This window comes from Oncorhynchus tshawytscha, linkage group LG15, assembly GCF_018296145.1.
Source record: "Oncorhynchus tshawytscha isolate Ot180627B linkage group LG15, Otsh_v2.0, whole genome shotgun sequence".
Taxonomy (NCBI): domain Eukaryota; kingdom Metazoa; phylum Chordata; class Actinopteri; order Salmoniformes; family Salmonidae; genus Oncorhynchus; species Oncorhynchus tshawytscha.
In genome coordinates this window covers 10,056,138-10,074,565 of record NC_056443.1, presented here as the reverse complement: position 1 = coordinate 10,074,565, position 18,428 = coordinate 10,056,138, and the positions used below count along the sequence as shown (strand labels likewise).

The following is an 18,428-nucleotide window of genomic DNA, read 5'->3' as shown; positions in this document are numbered from 1 at the left end:
GTCCACCTATATCCAGGCTTCTATTTGATGTCCACCTATATCCAGGCTTCACCTACCCTGACACAAAACAGCCTCTTATGCACCACAACATGAGACGACCCCATGTTCAAAGCCAAGCACAGCACAGAGACCTGTCGGGAAATGACAGACGTCGTGTCTGAAACGGCATCCTGTTCCCTATATAGTGCACTACTTTTGACCAGAGCCGTAGCCCTGATCAAAATGAGTCCACTTTATACGGTGCCATTTGAGATGGAACCAGAAAAACCTGTCTGCATAAGACAAACTAGGTGATTAGACGGTGAATGGCGCGGTGTCAAGTGCAAGTATGTACATGCAAATTATGGACTGACTATCACAGTGTAGATATGTTAAGGTGAGGTCATATAGCAGGGGACGAAGAATGATGGCCTATAAAGGAATTATTATTGGGATTCAAATAGGAGTGCGCCGATAAGGATGCAGTATATAGTAAGATCATGTCATGGTGAAGCAGGCAGGAATATGACATATAGCTGTTATCTTCAACAGATGTTATGACTAAATCAAGTGTACAGTCTTGAGATGAGGAGAGAAAGGGAGGGAGAGAGAGGAAGGGAGAGAGAGAGAGAGTGCAGAAGAGTGAAGGAGAGAGGCAGAGCGCGAGAGAGAGAACCTCTACCTCCTCTCTGTCCTTCTTCTCGGCCTCCTCCTGTTTCTTCTGTCTCTCCTCCTCTTCTATGATCTTCCTCCTCTCCTCCCTCTTCTTCTTCAGCTCCTCCAGCTCCTGCTCAGCCTCCTGCTGCTTCCGTCTCATCCTCTCGAACTCCTCGCTCTCCGCATCGTCACGGCGGCGCTTCAGCTCCTCCAGCTTAAGCTCCGCCTCCAGGGGCGCCGTGTCGTCCTGCTCCTCCGCCCCCGCTGCCGGGGAGCGCACGCTGCCGCGGCTATGGGACACGCACAGGAAGACAGGTTAATGTCGTCACACTGGTAGAAAGACAGCCACACACACACACAAGCCTACAAATGCACAGGTACACAGACACACTAAGACTCAGCCGGGCGCTGTCTAAGGTTTCACTCCAGTGCTTCCCTCCGGGGAGCTAGGATTACATGACCCGTGTCAAATACAGCTGTTCTGCTCTAGAAACCAATCATGCTAAACAACAGTGTGTCTGTGTGCGCTGGGATAAATATGCCTTTCAATTACATGACAGACACCTTGGGCAATACTCTCCCACCTCTCTCCTCCCCCTAGGTTTTGAATCATGACCAATGAATTATAAGAATTTTTTTTTAAACTTTTATTTAAACTAGGCAAGTCAGTTAAGAACAAATTCTTATTTACAATGACGGCCAACACCGGCCAAACCCGGACGACGCTGGGACATATGTGCACTGCCCTATGGGACTCCCAATCACGGCCGGTTGTGATACAGCCTGGATTTGAGCCAGGGAGTCTGTAGTGACGCCTCTAGTGCTGAGATGCACTGCCTTAGACCATTGAGCCACTCAGGAGCCCGAATGCTAAGACCACAGAATGCGTGTGTGTTTGTATGTGTGTGTATGCATGCACGTGTTGCGTGTAGCATTATACCATTAGCGTACATAAGTCTCTGGCTCCTACCTCAGGGTCCTTTCTGTTTTTTTGTGTTTTTGAGGAGTCTCCTCGTGCAGACCTCCATTCTGCTTTTCATTCACCTGCAGGCACAGAACACAAGCTGAGCACACTGAACTCTGGGAATGAAGGAATGCTTGTGTCTGTGCGTGGGTGCTTCTATGTGACATCACACCATCCAAACCAGACCAGTGACTCCACTCTGTGACCCTGGCTTTGTCCAAAATGACACCCTATTCCCCACTGGACTACTTTTGGCACAAGTCTTCAAAGTAGTGCACTATAAAAGGGAATAGGGTGCCATTTGGGACACACATCTGAAAGCAAAACAGGGGGTTGCGGAAAGTGAGTAGACATGAAAACAGATGCAAAACACAGGTTTCACACACAACCTCTTCCCCACAGAGGCAAACATGCAGCTGAACACACAGTGACCGTATTGTGACCACTCCGTGGATGGCATGGCATTAAACCACCTTAAAGATAACCACATGACCGTGACCTCAACCACACCTTATGAGATGTAGCTCTATTACCGTGGATGCAAAACCACACTGTGACCCACACTTAGCGTCTGGAGAACTTCAAATGTCTGGGAAATATTCATTCAGGCTACACCGCTACTCTGCCTCATTGACAAAGACACTATGCGTTGTCTTTAGAGTTATTATACACAACGATTTCGGAGAATGACTTCGGAGACATTTGAGTTATCCAGAGATGTTCATGCTCCCATTTCACACCTCTCTGTTAAACTCTTACCACATCCAAGCCATTTTGGATGGTTGACATCCGACAGTCTTCCTCAGTCTCATTGTTCAGGGTCACTGTTGTGCCCTCTACCTCTAACTGATCTGGTTCCTCTACCTCTTCCTCTACCTTATCACTTAATGCAGCATTTTCTTCAACCTCTGCCTCTGATTCCTCAACCTCATTTAAAACCACTGCTTGCTCTTCTGTGTCTTCCTGTGAGAAGGAATGGAAGTGTCATGTTTTATCAAAATCAGAGAAATAATCAGCAAACTCCAGCCACCATTCCAATCAATATATCCATGATCATACCTCGTTTCTAGTGTTTACGTCAATGGATTCCTATGGATAAATAAGGTACATTTGAATGGATGAAAACACGCTGATGGAAAATAAAATGAAAATGGACAGAAATGTCCATAAAAGAAGAATAGACCGACCTGTTCTCTCATATAGGACTGTCTCGGTTTCTCCTCCTCCACCACCTCTTCATCCGCTTCTTCCTCTCCCTGCTCAGCCTCTTCCTCCTCCGGAGCAGCCTCCCCCTCCTCCTCCTTTCGGCAGTTCCGCTCTTCCACCTCGTCTTCGTTGTCCTGGTAACGGCCCCTGCGACCGACGGACCTCTCCTCCACAGTATTCTCCCCGCTGCCGTGGTTACCGTCATTGCCGGGGTTCTGATCCTTCTCTCGCTCCAGAGCTTCCATCAATCTTTTCTGCCTGCGCTCCTCTCGTTTGGCCATGCGCTCCAGCAGGGCCTGCTCATCATCGTCTCCTCCACCCGAGGAGGTCATAGAGGAGGAGGACACAGACACCGTCTCTGTCACACTGCGAGAGAGAGAGATACATGCCACAGTCAATTACACAGAGGGACAAAAAACAGTTGAAACCACTGAATTCGCTATGTGGTCACTGCTTCTGAAGTTAAACTACCACCACTCTGCTGGACATTCCCCAATATCTGGACACCACGAATATGGACATCAACAACAGGGGAAATAGCTCCATTTCCCAGTTCAGACATCTAATCAGTTTACCTCACCAAGTCTTCTGGCTTCCTAGCTTGAGGTTGTTCTTTTATCCACAGGTTAGGTCCAACAGCGTAACTTAGGCCGACACGAAAGTTCATGGCTTCTTTTCTCTCCCAGAAACGTATCCAGTCCACATTGCACTAGCGACTAGCGACCTCCTTTTGCCCAGCCTCAGAGCAAGCTGACAGGGCATCCATACAATACCGTTTGTGGGTCTGCATCCAACCCTCCAACCACCTCGCACATACCGACAGAGTTGAATACAGGCTGACGACACCGCTTGGCAAATGTTAGCACAGAACCAAACACAATCAACAATGGGTCGGGTTACGTCCGATCACAGGTCGAGACAATCCCGGACTTGTTCAATAGCCACAGGATATGGCTGTGACCTCACAGAGAGAAACCATTCTCCACTACAACAGTGCTTCTGTACTGGTGGATGTCAGAGCAGCCCACTACTTCCAGTGTCAACTGCTGTACTGACCTCAACTGGACATGGTATGGGGGCGGACAGTAGGGTGAGCTATTTATGACTGATTGGTAGACAAAAGAAGAGGGTCTCTGTTTAAATGATGTAAGTCTATGTGTGCGATACTCTACTGTAAGACTTGTGCTTCTTCAACACTTTAGAAAGGGTACTGGCCTGCAGTACAATAGGGACCCACAGTGCACCTATTCCATTGAGAGAGTATACCATAAAAAAGAACAGAAGAGGATAGGAAAGGAAAAGGGTAGGACAGCAGACAGGAAACCTGGAGCTTCCGTGGACTTCCTCCTGGGAGCAGGAAGCTGCATTCTAACAGTGGACGAGATCAGGGTTACACACCAAGGTTGTTATAGTTTTGCTTTTAGATTTAAGATTTTTATTTGAAATTCAGTTTAGTTGTTTCAGTAAGTTTTCAGATCCACTTTACTAGTTTTTATTTAGTTCAATTTGATTAAAACAATTTTTTTTTTTTTTCGTTTTTCATGTCATTTACTTTCAGTTTTAGTTTAAGGGACAGAAAGAAGCCTATTTGTGGGAGGCTAGGGGCCATTTATGTGTTAAGCGTGTGTTTTTTGGGATGTCAGTTCTTGCCACTGTGGTGCAATAATGCATAAGGTGATGGGTCAGGTCATAGGTTACATTTAAAGGTAGACTCAGCGAGATGATGTAGACGCACAAAGTAAACAGTAGTAGTGGGTCAATTTCCGCAACAACCGGGAACGTTGAAGTGCAAGATTCTGGTACCGTAGCTACCTCGCTGAAGCAGCGTGAAGCGTACCCATGCACATGTGCAGATACAGTGCTAGAAGCATTAGTACAGACCCGGGTTCACTGTGGCCGGGTGTCCCATAGGACGGCACACAATTGGCCCAGCGTCATCCGGGTTAGGGGAGGGTTTGGCCGATGGGGCTTTACTTGGCTCATCGCTCTCTAGCGACTCCTTGTGGAGGGCCGGGTGCCCGTTGAACGGTGTTTCCTCCGACACATTGGTGTGCCTGGCTCCCGGGTGAAGCTGGCGGGTGTTAAGGAGCGCGGTTAGGCGGGTCATGTTTCGTAGGACACACAAGTCCACCTTGGCCTCTCCCGAGCCCATTGGGGAGGTGCAGCGATGAGAAAAGATTGAAAACTGGGGAGAAAAGTGGGCTAAAATCCAAAATACATAAATAAACAGTTAAACTTGCGCCTACATGTTGACTGCATGTGATCAAAGGTCATGATGTCTCTGTAGTTGCTCCTCAACGACTTCATCCTGCAGCCATCGTCTGCATTGTTGGAGGCTCTATTGTCAACCAATCACTAGGGTGTTTTTGTTTGACCCACGCAAACATGACTGAAACGGGAACCAATTTGCCGTGACAGTGGATATATACAAATACACGTGATATTTGAGGGTCTCTCTCTATTATTGACTGTACTACGTGTACACACGTTATATTATATTAGGATTTTATTTGTTTGGTGTGTGATATTGGGTTTAGGTACATGTTTATTTCGGCATTGTAAAGAAAGCCTTATATAAACAATGGCAAAACTGCCATGTTGATCTGAGCCTTGCTGTTAGAAAACCAGATTAGTGTCCGACTTTCGGCTGTCACAGATGCACCTCCCCCGACTTCCCTCCTTGACTTTCATCTACTGTCGCTTTAGCCTTACCAGTCAAACGCGCCAAATATCTGCTGTGCTGCTCTTGGCAAAGTCATCTTGCCTGACAAAAAACTAAAACGGAACATTTGATTTGATTCATTTTGGAGTCAAAGATAATCGTTTCCATTATTCAGTATAGATTTTCAAACAGATTTGTTAATTATTTTATTTCAGTTTACTAAATTGTTTTTTTTTTATGATTAGTTTTCATTTCAGTTTACTATAACAACCTTGTTACACACACATCCATTATTATAGGGACAACTGGGTTCAAACCACAATCTCCTACGCACCGCAATACCGTTAGCCCCTGAGCTAAAGCCTAGACATTATGTTGGGGAGCTAACACAAGTCTTCAGGTCTTACCTATGACTGTTGGTCATCACCACGCTGTCACTGGGCTCCTCGCCTCCCATCCCTCTCATCCTCTCCTGACGCGCCCTGCGTCTACGCTCCCTTGCAGCCTCCTCCTCATCCTCATTACTACCCTGAAAGGCCAATCTGAGGCAGGGAGAAAGAGAGAGGAGAGAGAGTCAAGTAAGTCATTGTTCTCCAGATAATTATCCAGTTATTTACAGTGCAATACAAAAGACTCACGGTGTCTTTTACTTGACTCACTGTACTCACATTCTACCCTGTTCTGCTCTGCTCTGCTGAGCTCAGGCCACTGGTGCTGCTGCTGAGGTTTCACTTTTCACAGCCTGATGAAAACAGTGTCTCGAGATGTGGCTTGGCCAGCGATGAGAGGACCCCGACTAACATGGCGGCTGGCCTACGCCTGCCTCAACCCAGGCTCAGCCCAGTGGAGGGGAGGAGTGGTGGGGAGCCGTAGTGTGTGAAGGGCCATAGTGTGTATAGTGTCTGTGTGTGTGTGTGTATAGTGTGTGCATGTGTGTACAGTACGTGAGTGTGTTTTGCCTGTACTGTGCTGACCAGCCGAGAACTCTACTAAGGCCAGATCACTGATCTCAACACCCTGCAGTTTGACAGCATGACAGGAAAGTCTCTAGCCCACAGAGAGGTACCCAGTCCATTCTATGTAGATTCATCTTCAATTTCATGAAACATTGGGAAAGCCTCTCCCCTAAAGGACTGAACCCACTTCTTATCTTCCCCGCCTCTGTTTTGTTTGTGAGAAGAGCTCCATTCTGTCTGCCTCGATGTGATCTTCAAAGTCAGTGTCAGGCATCGGCTAAGCTGAGCAAACATCATATGGCCGTTTGGCAGTGCGTATTGCATGTTACTGAAGCATGTGCAGTTAACATGTTAAGCAGAGTGGTTTTATGGGAGACTTTACAGCTTGCGAACAGCAGTCTCTCCTGCTGGGTAAACGGACTGAGGAATGTTGTTATAATTGAACACAGAACTCTGCTCACGCCCAAGCTAAACCAGGGGGGACAGTGACATCATGATACTGTATTCCCTCTCTCTCCATCTCTCATATATATACACATATACATACACATACATACATACACATACACACAGGGTGTTTCTCAATATGCATACTACTATGCTCCGAGTTCGTTCTCCTTAGTACGTTTTTGTGAGGAAAACCAACGATGACGTAATTTTGAGAAGCACTGTGCACTCCCCTAATATTGCATTACCTTTGACCAATACAGACAAAACAAGAGATCATTTGTCAAGATAATCCATCCACCTGACAGGTGTGGCATATCAAGAAGCCGATTAAATAGCATGATCATTACACAGGTGCTACTTGTGCTGGGGACAATAAAAGGCCACTCTAAAATGTGCAGTTTTGTCACACAACACAATCTGTAATAAAGGCCCTTTGTGGGGAAACACTCATTCTGATTGGCTGGTCCTGGTTCCACAGTGGGTGGTTGAGTCTCTCTTTGCTACTTTGTTTTACAAACTGCACTTGGGGATATAGCCAGTCATCTATGTGCAAATGTTAAGGATGAAGAGCAATATAGACTGTTAGAATAGAGATTCTAGTCTGATGGGATTGTAACTGTGTATCAAATTGCAGAGAGGTGCATACCTTTAGCATACACACACCCCCTCTCACCCTGGCACTCAAACTTACATACACTCCCATGCACTGTAAGTGAGGGGGACCGAAGGAGAGAAAGAGTGTGGGTGTTACTCCAAAATGATAAAAATCATTTTCTCTCACTTCAGTTTATAACCCAAATCCGCCATTGTTTTCAAGAAATGTGTCTTCGTTTCTTAGGTGGTGGCGTCATCTCACATCAACAATCCTGGGAATATTCCAGCTGAAGCTCGCATCGACTTGGAGCACGGTAGTATGTATATTGAGAAACACACACACACACTCTCTTTCACTAGAAGCTATATTCGAAAGGTCTATATTGCTCGTCATCCTTAACATTATGCACAAAGATGACCGGCTATATTACCAAGTGCAGTTTGTAGAAAACAGAGTAGCAAAGACTGACTCAATCTCTGGAGAGTAGCATAGTCCCAGAAACAGCCTAAATGTCATGGGAAACTGAGACAACAGCGTCTAAAAATGGATCGGACCAATCCTTAGTGGCACAGTGCAGTTAGAGTCACAGTATCTCCGGGTTGACGATGCTTTACGAAAGTCCAACAATCTCTTAACAGCTTAGTTAGCATTCTTGTCAATCAAAACGCTTGGCGCTCTTGGCTCTAGACTGTTGCACCAATGAAGGCCCCAATGCAATATCCTCATTCCTTATAGACCACCTACCACTTCAGTGCGGCCTCTCCTCCCATCAGAGAGAGAATATAGGGAGAGGTCTTATCCTATGCTCAAGATAATACATCTTCCTATACAGTAGGAGCCTGAGAGTCCAGCCACAGCAATAACATTCAGGTAGGTCTCTCTTTCCCTCGCCCTCTCTCCCTCGAGCCATTATTAAGGGTGGCCTTACTCGAGGAGTGCTTACAGTTAATAATGTGCATTGCAAACTTTGGCTAGCCAGCTTCCCTTGCAATGACATGTATAACTTATGTCGGCCATTACATGCACATGTTGTCCTTGTGGGTTAAATTCTGAAGGATGAAGGTAATCATTTTATTGCAAATGCGTGAAATTTTTGTTTTAAATCCTAACCGAATTTGTTGCCATTGTCCGTTTTTACAGTGTGTACAATAAAGTTGATTTAAGCCTAATGTTGCATTCAGTTCCTGACTACTTGAGTAAGTACAAAATGTCCAGTCACACTAGGTCCAGTCACCAAACACATTAGGGGAAAATATTTCCAAATATTTTCTTTACGGCAAAATATCTCAGCAATGTCCGTGAAAACAACTTTGGAAAGCCCATGAGAAAACACTTCTTCACCTCTACTGGACTAAAACGGAGAGGGTGAGATAGAGAGAGACAGAGAGAGAGCGCACAGGGAAGGGGGGCGTGATTTACTGCCAGAACGGCTGGCCCATTCCCACGCTTCGCCCTGTCCTTCACTTTCTCCTCTAGGCCCAAGAGAGAGAGCGAGAGAGAGCAACAACGTAGCCCCCATCCAGAAGTCTACAGACATTCTGGAGGCCTCTATCTTGTTATCAGTGCTCCATAGACCTACATACCATTTAACTTGCTCATCACCCACCTCTATAGCTGCTGCCCCTATTTCTGAGCACCTGAGTAAGGACAAGTACAGTGCTTCCCATGGTGAGATTCCCGCTTGGGGCGTGGGTTACTTTTGAGTTACAGCTTGACATTATGGGTCATGTCTAGACATACTTGTTTGGTTTATATACATTGTGGGGCAAAAGAAGCCCCCTCCCCCAGGACCACCAAAATGAGAGGGAACCAGACTGCTCCAACTGTACTGTAGTCCACCCCAAACATTCAGAGCTGGGCAGACGCCCTAACAGATAGACACAAGCAGGCCCAGTGAGAGTTTATGGTGCAGGCCGCCGGTTGGGGAGGGCATGTTTGGAACGGTCCATTCACTGAGGATGGGTGTTATTTCCTGGCCTCTTCCTGGCCTCCCTGGAGATCTGGCCTGTACACAGATGTGGAGGAGATGGGGGAGAAAATGGTAGCTTCGCTTCTCAAAGGGCAGCAGACTGACAAACACTGGCCTGCACAGAACTGTTTTGCATGTTGCCTAGGCTATGAAATATGACATAAATGAAGTAAACTGCATTGGGCTCAGTCACCAGGAAAAAAAAAACGCGTGTGACATGACAGAACACAGGACAGGGTTATAAGGTTTGGGAACATTCCAACAGAATGTCATTTTTTAAAAAGGGGACAAATAAAAACAGCACTCAAAACATTCCAGTGTGTGTACGTGTGTGTTTGCATTACATTGTCATAGCAAAGCCCTGGTCAGTCACAGAGGGCAGAGGACAGTATGTGAACTCCACTGTGCCGGCCACCAACTAGACAGCTTGAGATCCCAGCTGTATCGTTGTATGTCATTTGTCACAGAGCGCAATACAAAAAAGGCCCAGTCAGGCAACCCCTGGGGCCACAGTGACCAGAAACACAAACACTGGTTTCTATACCACATTCTTTAGGGGAGCAGAGTGGATGCCTTTACATTCATTTGATTGATTAAGAACTGCAGAACTACACAGTAGACAGTGAAGCGGAGTCCACCTTGGCCTGGTAGTCTCTGGCCTGCTGGTGATTAGGGATGGAGCTTCACCTCTCCGTCAACAAGACAGATTGTTCTGGTCCGGACTGGATCTGACACAATGCAGAGCCACACACACACACATACAAACACACACACACACACACACAAACACACACACACACACACACAAATCTTGGCTCACTGGGCTAAAGGAGGCGAATGGAGCTCGTCAAGCCTTCACCACCTGATGACGGTCCAATCTGGCTGAACCCCTACAGGACTTTCAGACCTCCAGATTGCATGTGCACGGGCTATACAGTAACCCAAGCATGAATGCATACCAGTGGAAGCTGCTTTGGGGAGGACGGCTCATAATAATTGGCTGGAACGTATGGAATGGCATCAAACACCTGGAGACCCTGTGTTGGGATACCATTCTACTCCAGCCATTACCACGAGCCCATCCTCACCAATTAAGGTGCCACCAACCTCCTGTGACACACACACACACACACACACACACGTTAGCCCAGCCATGTAGTCCTCCTCCAGTGCCTAGCGACTAGGAAACAGCTCCTTGTGATCTCTACTAGTAAACACTTCTAATGTAAAAGTGTTTGGAAGTCTCACTCCTCTGTCTGTGTGTGTGTGTGTGTGTGTGTGTGTGTGTGTGTGTGTGTGTGTGTGTGTGTGTGTGTGTGTGTGTGTGTGTGTGTGTGTGCGTGCATATCTGTTTTCTTTTTACATCATATTTGCTGATGGTTGACTGGATTGGTCCGACAAGACATGTGTTTTTGACTTGTTAGATAAGGAGAGACATGGAAATATTGATTGTTACAGCATATTTGCAAAATATAGCGATTGGATCTTTTATCAATAACATGAGTGGGTTGAAAATCGTGCATGGTCCCGCCAACTGAAACGACTCTAACTAAATAAACAGACATGAACAAACTCCCACCATGCCTATAACTTACTACTCTTACTCTCTCATACAGTCTGTATTTTCTACCAAATGCCATATAATATAAACACTGTGGGATAATATAGATAATATAAATATAAACCCGCGTGGGTTTTATGACCCGTTGTGAAATATAACGACTGCATTAAGTTATCGTTTAATCAACTGAGCTGGAGCAATGAGGCGTAGGCACATGCCTAAAGGTACAACAATAGATGCCAACATTGCTACAGAGGTTTACATTTGTTGTACAACATTAACCACACATCACAATTAAATGTATGAGAGGATTATATTCACTGATTGAGTTGACTGGGAAGAAGTATTTTCTGTTTCTAGCCACATTACAGTATTTACAAATCAGGAGGACAGTGTCATAGATAAAGTTTTTTTTTTTTTAAACACACAAGAAAATGCTAGGTTAAATAGCGGACAGAACACACATTGGGTTATTTTTTGCCCAGCCAGTTGGGTTTACGAACTAGGTCAGATCAGAAGACTGGAGGTGTGGCTTAGTAGGGGCGTGGCTTTCTAGATAGTTCTGTTTGGCCACCCGTGAAAGTAAATGTCATTCCGGTTAATCTGTTCTGTTCTATTGGCAACACATTTTAAGGGTGAGCACTGACATTTTTGTATCTTGCCAAGCATACACTAACATAGTGTCATATCCAAGGCCTTACAGACTTGTTCAGTAGCTCTGGTCTGCAGAGAGCTCTTCTCATATCTTCAGTAAATGTCACTGCCATATCGCTCAGTAAGGGTTTGGACCTCCAGAGATATACATTTGCATATCCTATTGCCCATGATGCATTTTCATGTTTTATGATGTGCGTGGCCAGGTTAAATGACTGTTTGTAAGTATAATCGGGATAAGGGATGAAGTTACCCAGACAGGCTGGGCAAACTAAGCTCCTGGAGTTAAGTAGCCTACTGCAGGGTTCTCCAACCCGTTCCTGGAGAGTAGGTTTTCACTCCAACCCCATTTGTAACCAACCTGATTCAGCTTTTCAACCAGCTAATTATTAGAATCAGGTGTGCTAGATGAGGGATGGAGTGAAAACCTACAGGACGATAGCTCACCAGGAACAGGGCAGGACAGCCCCGGCCTCCTGTACCCTTGCTCTGAAAAAAAGGAGACATGGTTGAGGTGATCCATTTGAGATGAGCTCAATTGAAATGTCTGGGCTTGTTACAGTATGTATTACAGTAAGTCATTTGACTTGAGGATGCACAGAGGCCTTTTATATGAGGTCAACAGTACATTCTACCAGTAACGTGATGAGAGACGAAGCAGAACTTATAGAGTCAGAGAGAGAGAGAGAGAGAGAGAGAGAACACAACACAGGTCATCAGATCAGTAGTAGATTACTGCCTGCATGAGGAGGAGAGGAAGCCAATATTTGCTGAGTGATGTTTTTAAAGCCCTGAGGAGAGTCCAAACTATTTAAGGGTTGGCTCTCTGGTTCCAACTTGGCATGGAGATCACAGGGACCTGTAACAACCTGAGCCCAGCTCAAAGCCCTTTAACTGACTTCAACTGAGCTCTGAAGAGCACTGAGGTCATATGATCACAGCACTCGCTGTGTCATCAACACCCCCTCTGGATAACACGTGTACCTGTAACTCCCTCTGGCTGCACACTTACCGTTATGACGTCATGTTCAGAGTGGTATGTTTAAGCAATAAGGCCCAAGTAGGTGTGGTATATGGCTAATATACCACAGCTTATGGCTGTTCTTATGCACGACGCAACGTGGAGTGCCTGGACACAGCCCTTAGCCGTGGTATATTGGCCATATATCTCAAACCCCCGAGGTGCCATATTGCTATTATAAACTGGTTACCAACGTAATTAGAACAGTAAAAATAAAAAAAATTGTCATACCCATAGTATACAGTCTGATATACCATGGCTGTCCGCCAATCAGCAATCAGGGATCGAACCACCCAGTTTATACTGATAAACTCCAATGAGATAAGACAACAATATCGTAGATATGTAAGTGTGTGTGTAGTTGTTGATGGACATGGAAGAGGTTTGAGGTCCAGAGGAGGATGAGTAGGAAGAAGGGATGTAGGAGGAGAGGGAAGAAGAGCGGGGGTAGAGGTTGGAGACACGACGGAGGAGCAGGAGGAAGACGAAGGGGAGGAAAAGTAACGAGAGGAGATGGGAAGAAGAGGAAGACGAGGAGGCCAGTCTTACCGCTCAGCCTCCAGGCGCATCTCCTCCCTCTTCTGCCTCCTGAGCTCTCGGCGCCGCTCAAAGTCATCATCCATGGTTACGCCCTGCAGGACGACATCATCATCAACAACGTTGTAGTTTACATAGCAGACCACCATAGTCCCTGTGCCCAAGAACACTAAGGTAAGCTGCCTAAATGACTACCGACCCGTAGCACTCACGTCCGTAGCCATGAAGTGCTTTGAAAGGCTGGTCAAGGCTCATATCAACACCATTATCCCAGAAACCCTAGACCCACTCCAATTTGCATACCGCTCAAACAGATCCACAGATGATGCAATCTCTATTGCACTCCACACTGTCCTTTCCCACCTGGACAAATGGAACACCTACATGAGAATGCTGTTTATTAACCAGTTGGATTTAGGGGGCGCTATTTAAATTGTGGGATGAAAAACGTTCCCGTTTTAAACAAGATATTTTGTCACGAAAAGATGCTTGACTATGCATATAATTGACAGCTTTGGAAAGAAGACACTCTGACGTTTCCAAAACTGCAGAGATATTGTCTGTGAGTACCACAGAACTGATGTTACAGGCAAAACCCAGATAAAAATCCACCCAGGAAGTGACGCATTTTTTGAAACCGCCTCATGCCAATGACTCCTTATATGGCTGTGAATGAGCTACGAATGAGCTTACGTTTTCCACAAGGTGTCTACAGCATTGTGACATCTTTTTAGGCATTTCCCTTGAAGAATGGCTGTAAGGGACCATATATGGCATGTGGTCACATGGTGTCTCCCGCAGAAAACCTTGCGTAAAATACTGAGGTAGCCATCTTTCCAATCGCTTCTTATGAGAAACCAACTGCCTCGACGGATATATTATCGAATATATTTGTTAAAAACACCTTGAGGATGGATCCTAAACAACGTTTGCCATGTTTCTGTCGATATTATGTAGCTAATTTTGAAAAAAGTTTGGCGTTATAGTTGTAGCATTTTTCGGTCGATTTCTCAGCCAAGCATGGTGAAGAAACGGGAGCTTTTTTGCCTACAAAAATAATCTTTTTGGAAAAAAGGAACATTTGCTATCTAACTGGGAGTCTTCTGAGTGAAAGCATCCAAAGTTCTTCAAAGGTAAATGATTTAATTTGGTTGCTTTTCTTATTTTCGTGAAAATGTTGCCTGCTGCCAGCAGAGCCTAGCATAGCATTATGCCATGATAAACTTACACAAATGCTTGTCTAGCATTGGCTGTAACGCATATTTTGAAAATCTGAGATGACAGTGTTGTTAACAAAAGGCTAAGCTTGTGTTTGAATATATTTATTTTATTTTATTTGCGATTTTCATGAATAGGAAAAGTTTCTAGGGGTATTTATGTCCGTTGCGTTATGCTAATGCGTTTGAGGCTATGATTACGCTCCCGGATACGGGTTTGCTCGTCGCAACTGGTTTATGACAGCTCAGCGTTCAACACCATAGTGCCCTCAAAGCTCATCACTAAGCTAAGGATCCTGGGACTAAACACCTCCCTCTGCAACTGGATCCTGGACTTCCTGACGGGCCGCCCCCAGGTGGTGAGGGTAGGTAGCAACACAACGCTGATCCTCGACACTGGAGCCCCTCAGGGGTTCATGCTTAGTCCCCTCCTGTACTCACTGTTCACCCACGACTGCATGGCTAGGCATGACTACAACACCATCATTAAGTTTGCAAACGACACAACAGTGGTAGGCCTGATCACCGACTACGACAAGACAGCCTATAGGGAGGAGGTCAGAGACCTGACCGTGTGTTGCCAGAATAACAACCACTCCCTCAACGTAATCAAGACAAAGGAGATGATTGTGGACTACAGGAAAAGGAGGACCGAGCACACCCACATTCTCATCGACGGGGCTTTAGTGGAGCAGGTTGAGAGCTTCAAGTTCCTTGGTGTCCACATCACCAACAAACTAGAATGGTCCAAACACACCAAGACAGTCATGAAGAGGGCACGACAAAACCTATTCCCCCTCAGGAGACTGAAAAGATTTGGCAAGGGTCCTCAGATCCACAAAAAGTTATACTGCTGCACCATCGAGAGCATCCCGACTGGTTGCATCACTGCCTGGTACGGCAATTCCTCGGCCTCCGACAGCAAGGCACTGCAGAGGGTAGAACGTACGGCTCCGTACATCACTGGGGCTAAGCTGCCTGCCATCCAGGACCTCTACACCAGGCTGTATCAGAGGAAGGCCCTAAAAATTGTCAAAGACCCCAGCCACCCCAGTCATAGTCTGTTCTCTCTGCTACCGCATGGCCACCGCTACCGTAGCGCCAAGTCTAGGACCAAAAGGCTACTCAACAGCTTTTATCCCCAAGCCATAAGACTCCTGAACAGGTAATCAAATGGCTACACAGACCATTTGCGTTGTATCCCGCCACCCGCCAACCCCTCTTTTACGCAACTGCTCCTCTCTATCATCTATGCATAGTCACTTGAACTATACCTACATGTACATATTACCTCAATTAGCCCAACAGGGGCCTCCGTACATTGACTCTGTACTGGTACCACCTGTATATACTGTAGCCTTGCTACTGTTATTTCCACTGTCAGTTTACAGTTTAAATTTCTTTACTTACCTATTGTTTACCTAATACCTATTTTTTACTTAAAAATTGCACTGTTGGTTAGGGCTTGAAAGTAAGCATTTCACTGTAAGGTTGTTGTAGTCGGCGCACAAATAAACTTTGATTTGGAAGAACATATGAGTTTACCACCATCCGGTACCTCTGTATCCTATGCTGGGTCATATTCATTAGGGCACGCAACAGAAAAACTAAAATAGGCGTTTCTTATTGGTAGGTAGTCCCTCCCTGTTTCATTCTGTTTTCTTCTGCTTGATGCGTAGTGAATACGACCCGGATGTCTTTCTGCTCTAGACCTCGATACAGGGATATTCACTACCAATACTAGCCGTACAGTACTGTGAAAACATTGATATCTCTCCACGCCAAAACACACAGTCACATTTCACTATAAAAAAAATTTTTTAAAGGAGAAAGTGAAGGAATGAAGGAGGAGGAGAAAGGAGAAGAAAGTGTGTGAGGAGGAAGAGATGTTAGCGCAGGATGTTAACGCTCTTCACTACAAATACCCTGGGTACGTGACCGGGGAGAGGAGCGGGACCACCCAGAAGATCCTTAGCCTGTCATCATCAACCTACGCTCTTCTCTTACAAGAACACAACTGTACACAACCACAATCTAGCCTACTGCTACAGCTAACAGCAAAGTGCATTGAGTGAAAGGCTACAGTACTCTACCTTAGCAGTTGTGACGATTAGACTTTTAAATGTACTGTATTCCCTCTTAAACCATTCCAGCCTCTCTCCCACTGCTTTATCCCAGCACGGCTACAACACAAAGAGCTCCTGCTGCTGCACAATCTTTCACCGGCTTCAGCAGTCAACAGAAAAGGCAAACGCCTCTTCCTTTCCACCTTCTACTCCTCCCCTCCCTCCCACTCGCCCTCCCTTCCTCCTTCTCCCGGTTGCTGTCTCTCCCTTCTTTAACTCTACGCCCCCCCCCCCACACACACACCACCCCTTGCTCTCTCCTTCCCAAATCTCTACAACTTTTCCTGTTTTGTTTAGAGAGCTGTCAGTGGATGGCTAGGATCAGATCCGGGATCAGTTTTAGAGAGGCAGGGTGGGTTCTTCAGGCTTGCTTCCCGAGTTGTGCTGTCGATCATGCTGTAGCCTCCTGCTCTGTGCCCCTCTGCAGCCTCACACAGTGAGAGGACCAAAAAGGGTCTCCAACACCCACACGCACGTGTACAGGAAACACAAGGACAGGGGAGGTATGCTTTAAACAAAACCCATCACTCCAAGGGCTAGTCCCTCTGTCCCTTTCTTTCTTTCCCTCCCTCCCTCCCTCCCTCCCTCCCTCCCTCCCTCCCTCCCTCCCTCCCTCCCTCCCTCCCTCCCTCCCTCCCTCCCTCCCTCCCTCTCTTTCTCTCTCTTTCTCCCTCCTCCCACAGACCCCACCTCCTTCTCATTTCAACTAGAGGACTATCAGAGTCAAACTGCGATGCCCGTGTGATTCGGGCCAGATTATTTCCAACACGGCAATAATTTGCTCTCCTTGTTTAGATACACTTACGCCATTTGCAGGAGGAAGAAAATTGGCACGTGGATTTCGGCAATTCGCACAACTGTAATTAGACAAAATGAGAGCAATACCAAAAACACTAAAGCCCTCACCAGCGTTAGTTTAATCACATACTTCCTGAAAGCAGCACTGGGGCTGAGAGCACACTATTAGTATGACTATGATTTGGGGAATACTAAAGAATGACGATTTAGGCATAGATCATCATTTGATATTATATTCAACAGGATTTGGAGTTTGCCTGTGAGAGTGCAGAGCATTCCAGAGTATAGCCGTCGATAAAACGGAGCGATGTCAGTGTCGCACCGATTCCTCGAGGGGACCACCCATATTCCGTCAAAGCTAACATACACAGAGCAGAAGAATGGAGAGAGAGAAAGGGAGCTTCCTGGAATTACATCTTTCTGACTTTCTCTCTGAGGGTTTCGTACCAGAACCAATTTTAGCCTGCCTCTCCCTGTTCACTGTAAACTATGGTCTCTCTCTCTACTCACTACCACTCTCTCCTCTCTATCAACTGTAAATTAAGGTCTCTCTCTCTCTCTCTCTCTTTCTCTCTCTCTCTCTCCCTCTGAACTAAGGTCTCTCTCTCTCTTCCACGCTCACTCTACTCTCTCGCCCACTGTAAACTCTCTCTCTCTCGCCCCACTGTAAAACGATTACTTTTTTCTCTCTCGTTCCCTCTCTGTCTGCCAGCTCCAGAGCTACAATGGCAATAATGTAACATTTACCAGTCAAATTAATGCTCTGCCGCAACTCTCTGGCTGACACTACCCAGCGCTTAAGGAACATTATATTAAAAAGCCACGTTGATGTTATCCAGACAACGCCAGCTTTATTTCCCCCTATCATTTTAGGACAGGTTTGTGTTAACAGCACCCAAACAATGTGTCCTCTATTCACAAGGAGAGAGCTGGAAGAGAATGTGGCACCATTTCATTCTTAGAGGCATTGCTATGTTAATATGCAGTGAAATGTTGATGTACTGTTTTGCTCTGTGAGTCCATAGAACATAGAGGCCTCTTTTTTTCCCCATGAGTCATTGCTGTGACACACAGCC

At 46.0% G+C, this 18,428-nt stretch overlaps 1 protein-coding gene across 13 annotated transcripts in view; it reads right to left on the bottom strand.

Annotated features, from left to right (window-relative positions):
- LOC112214353 (non-muscle caldesmon) overlaps window positions 1–18,428 on the bottom strand; it is a 56,169-nt gene that overhangs the window by 17,401 nt on the left and 20,340 nt on the right. For 3 of the 13 annotated variants that reach the window (XR_002948107.2, XR_002948106.2, XM_024373007.2), the window contains exons 1-8: window positions 16,522–16,682; window positions 13,224–13,306; window positions 5,876–6,010; window positions 2,788–3,172; window positions 2,660–2,689; window positions 2,360–2,563; window positions 1,607–1,680; window positions 662–926 (exon numbers count right to left, since the gene is read on the bottom strand). Coding sequence is in view for 11 of the 13 variants with exons in the window: in XM_024373007.2 (XP_024228775.1) it covers window positions 662–926; window positions 1,607–1,680; window positions 2,360–2,563; window positions 2,660–2,689; window positions 2,788–3,172; window positions 5,876–6,010; window positions 13,224–13,297 (1,167 nt within the window). In the remaining 2 variants the exon portion in view is untranslated. Of the gene's footprint in view, window positions 1–661; window positions 927–1,606; window positions 1,681–2,359; window positions 2,564–2,659; window positions 2,690–2,787; window positions 3,173–5,875; window positions 6,011–13,223; window positions 13,307–16,521; window positions 16,687–18,428 lie in introns of those variants that run through there. The other 10 variants (XM_024373009.2, XM_024373008.2, XM_042298088.1 and 7 more) reach the window with 8 other exon arrangements.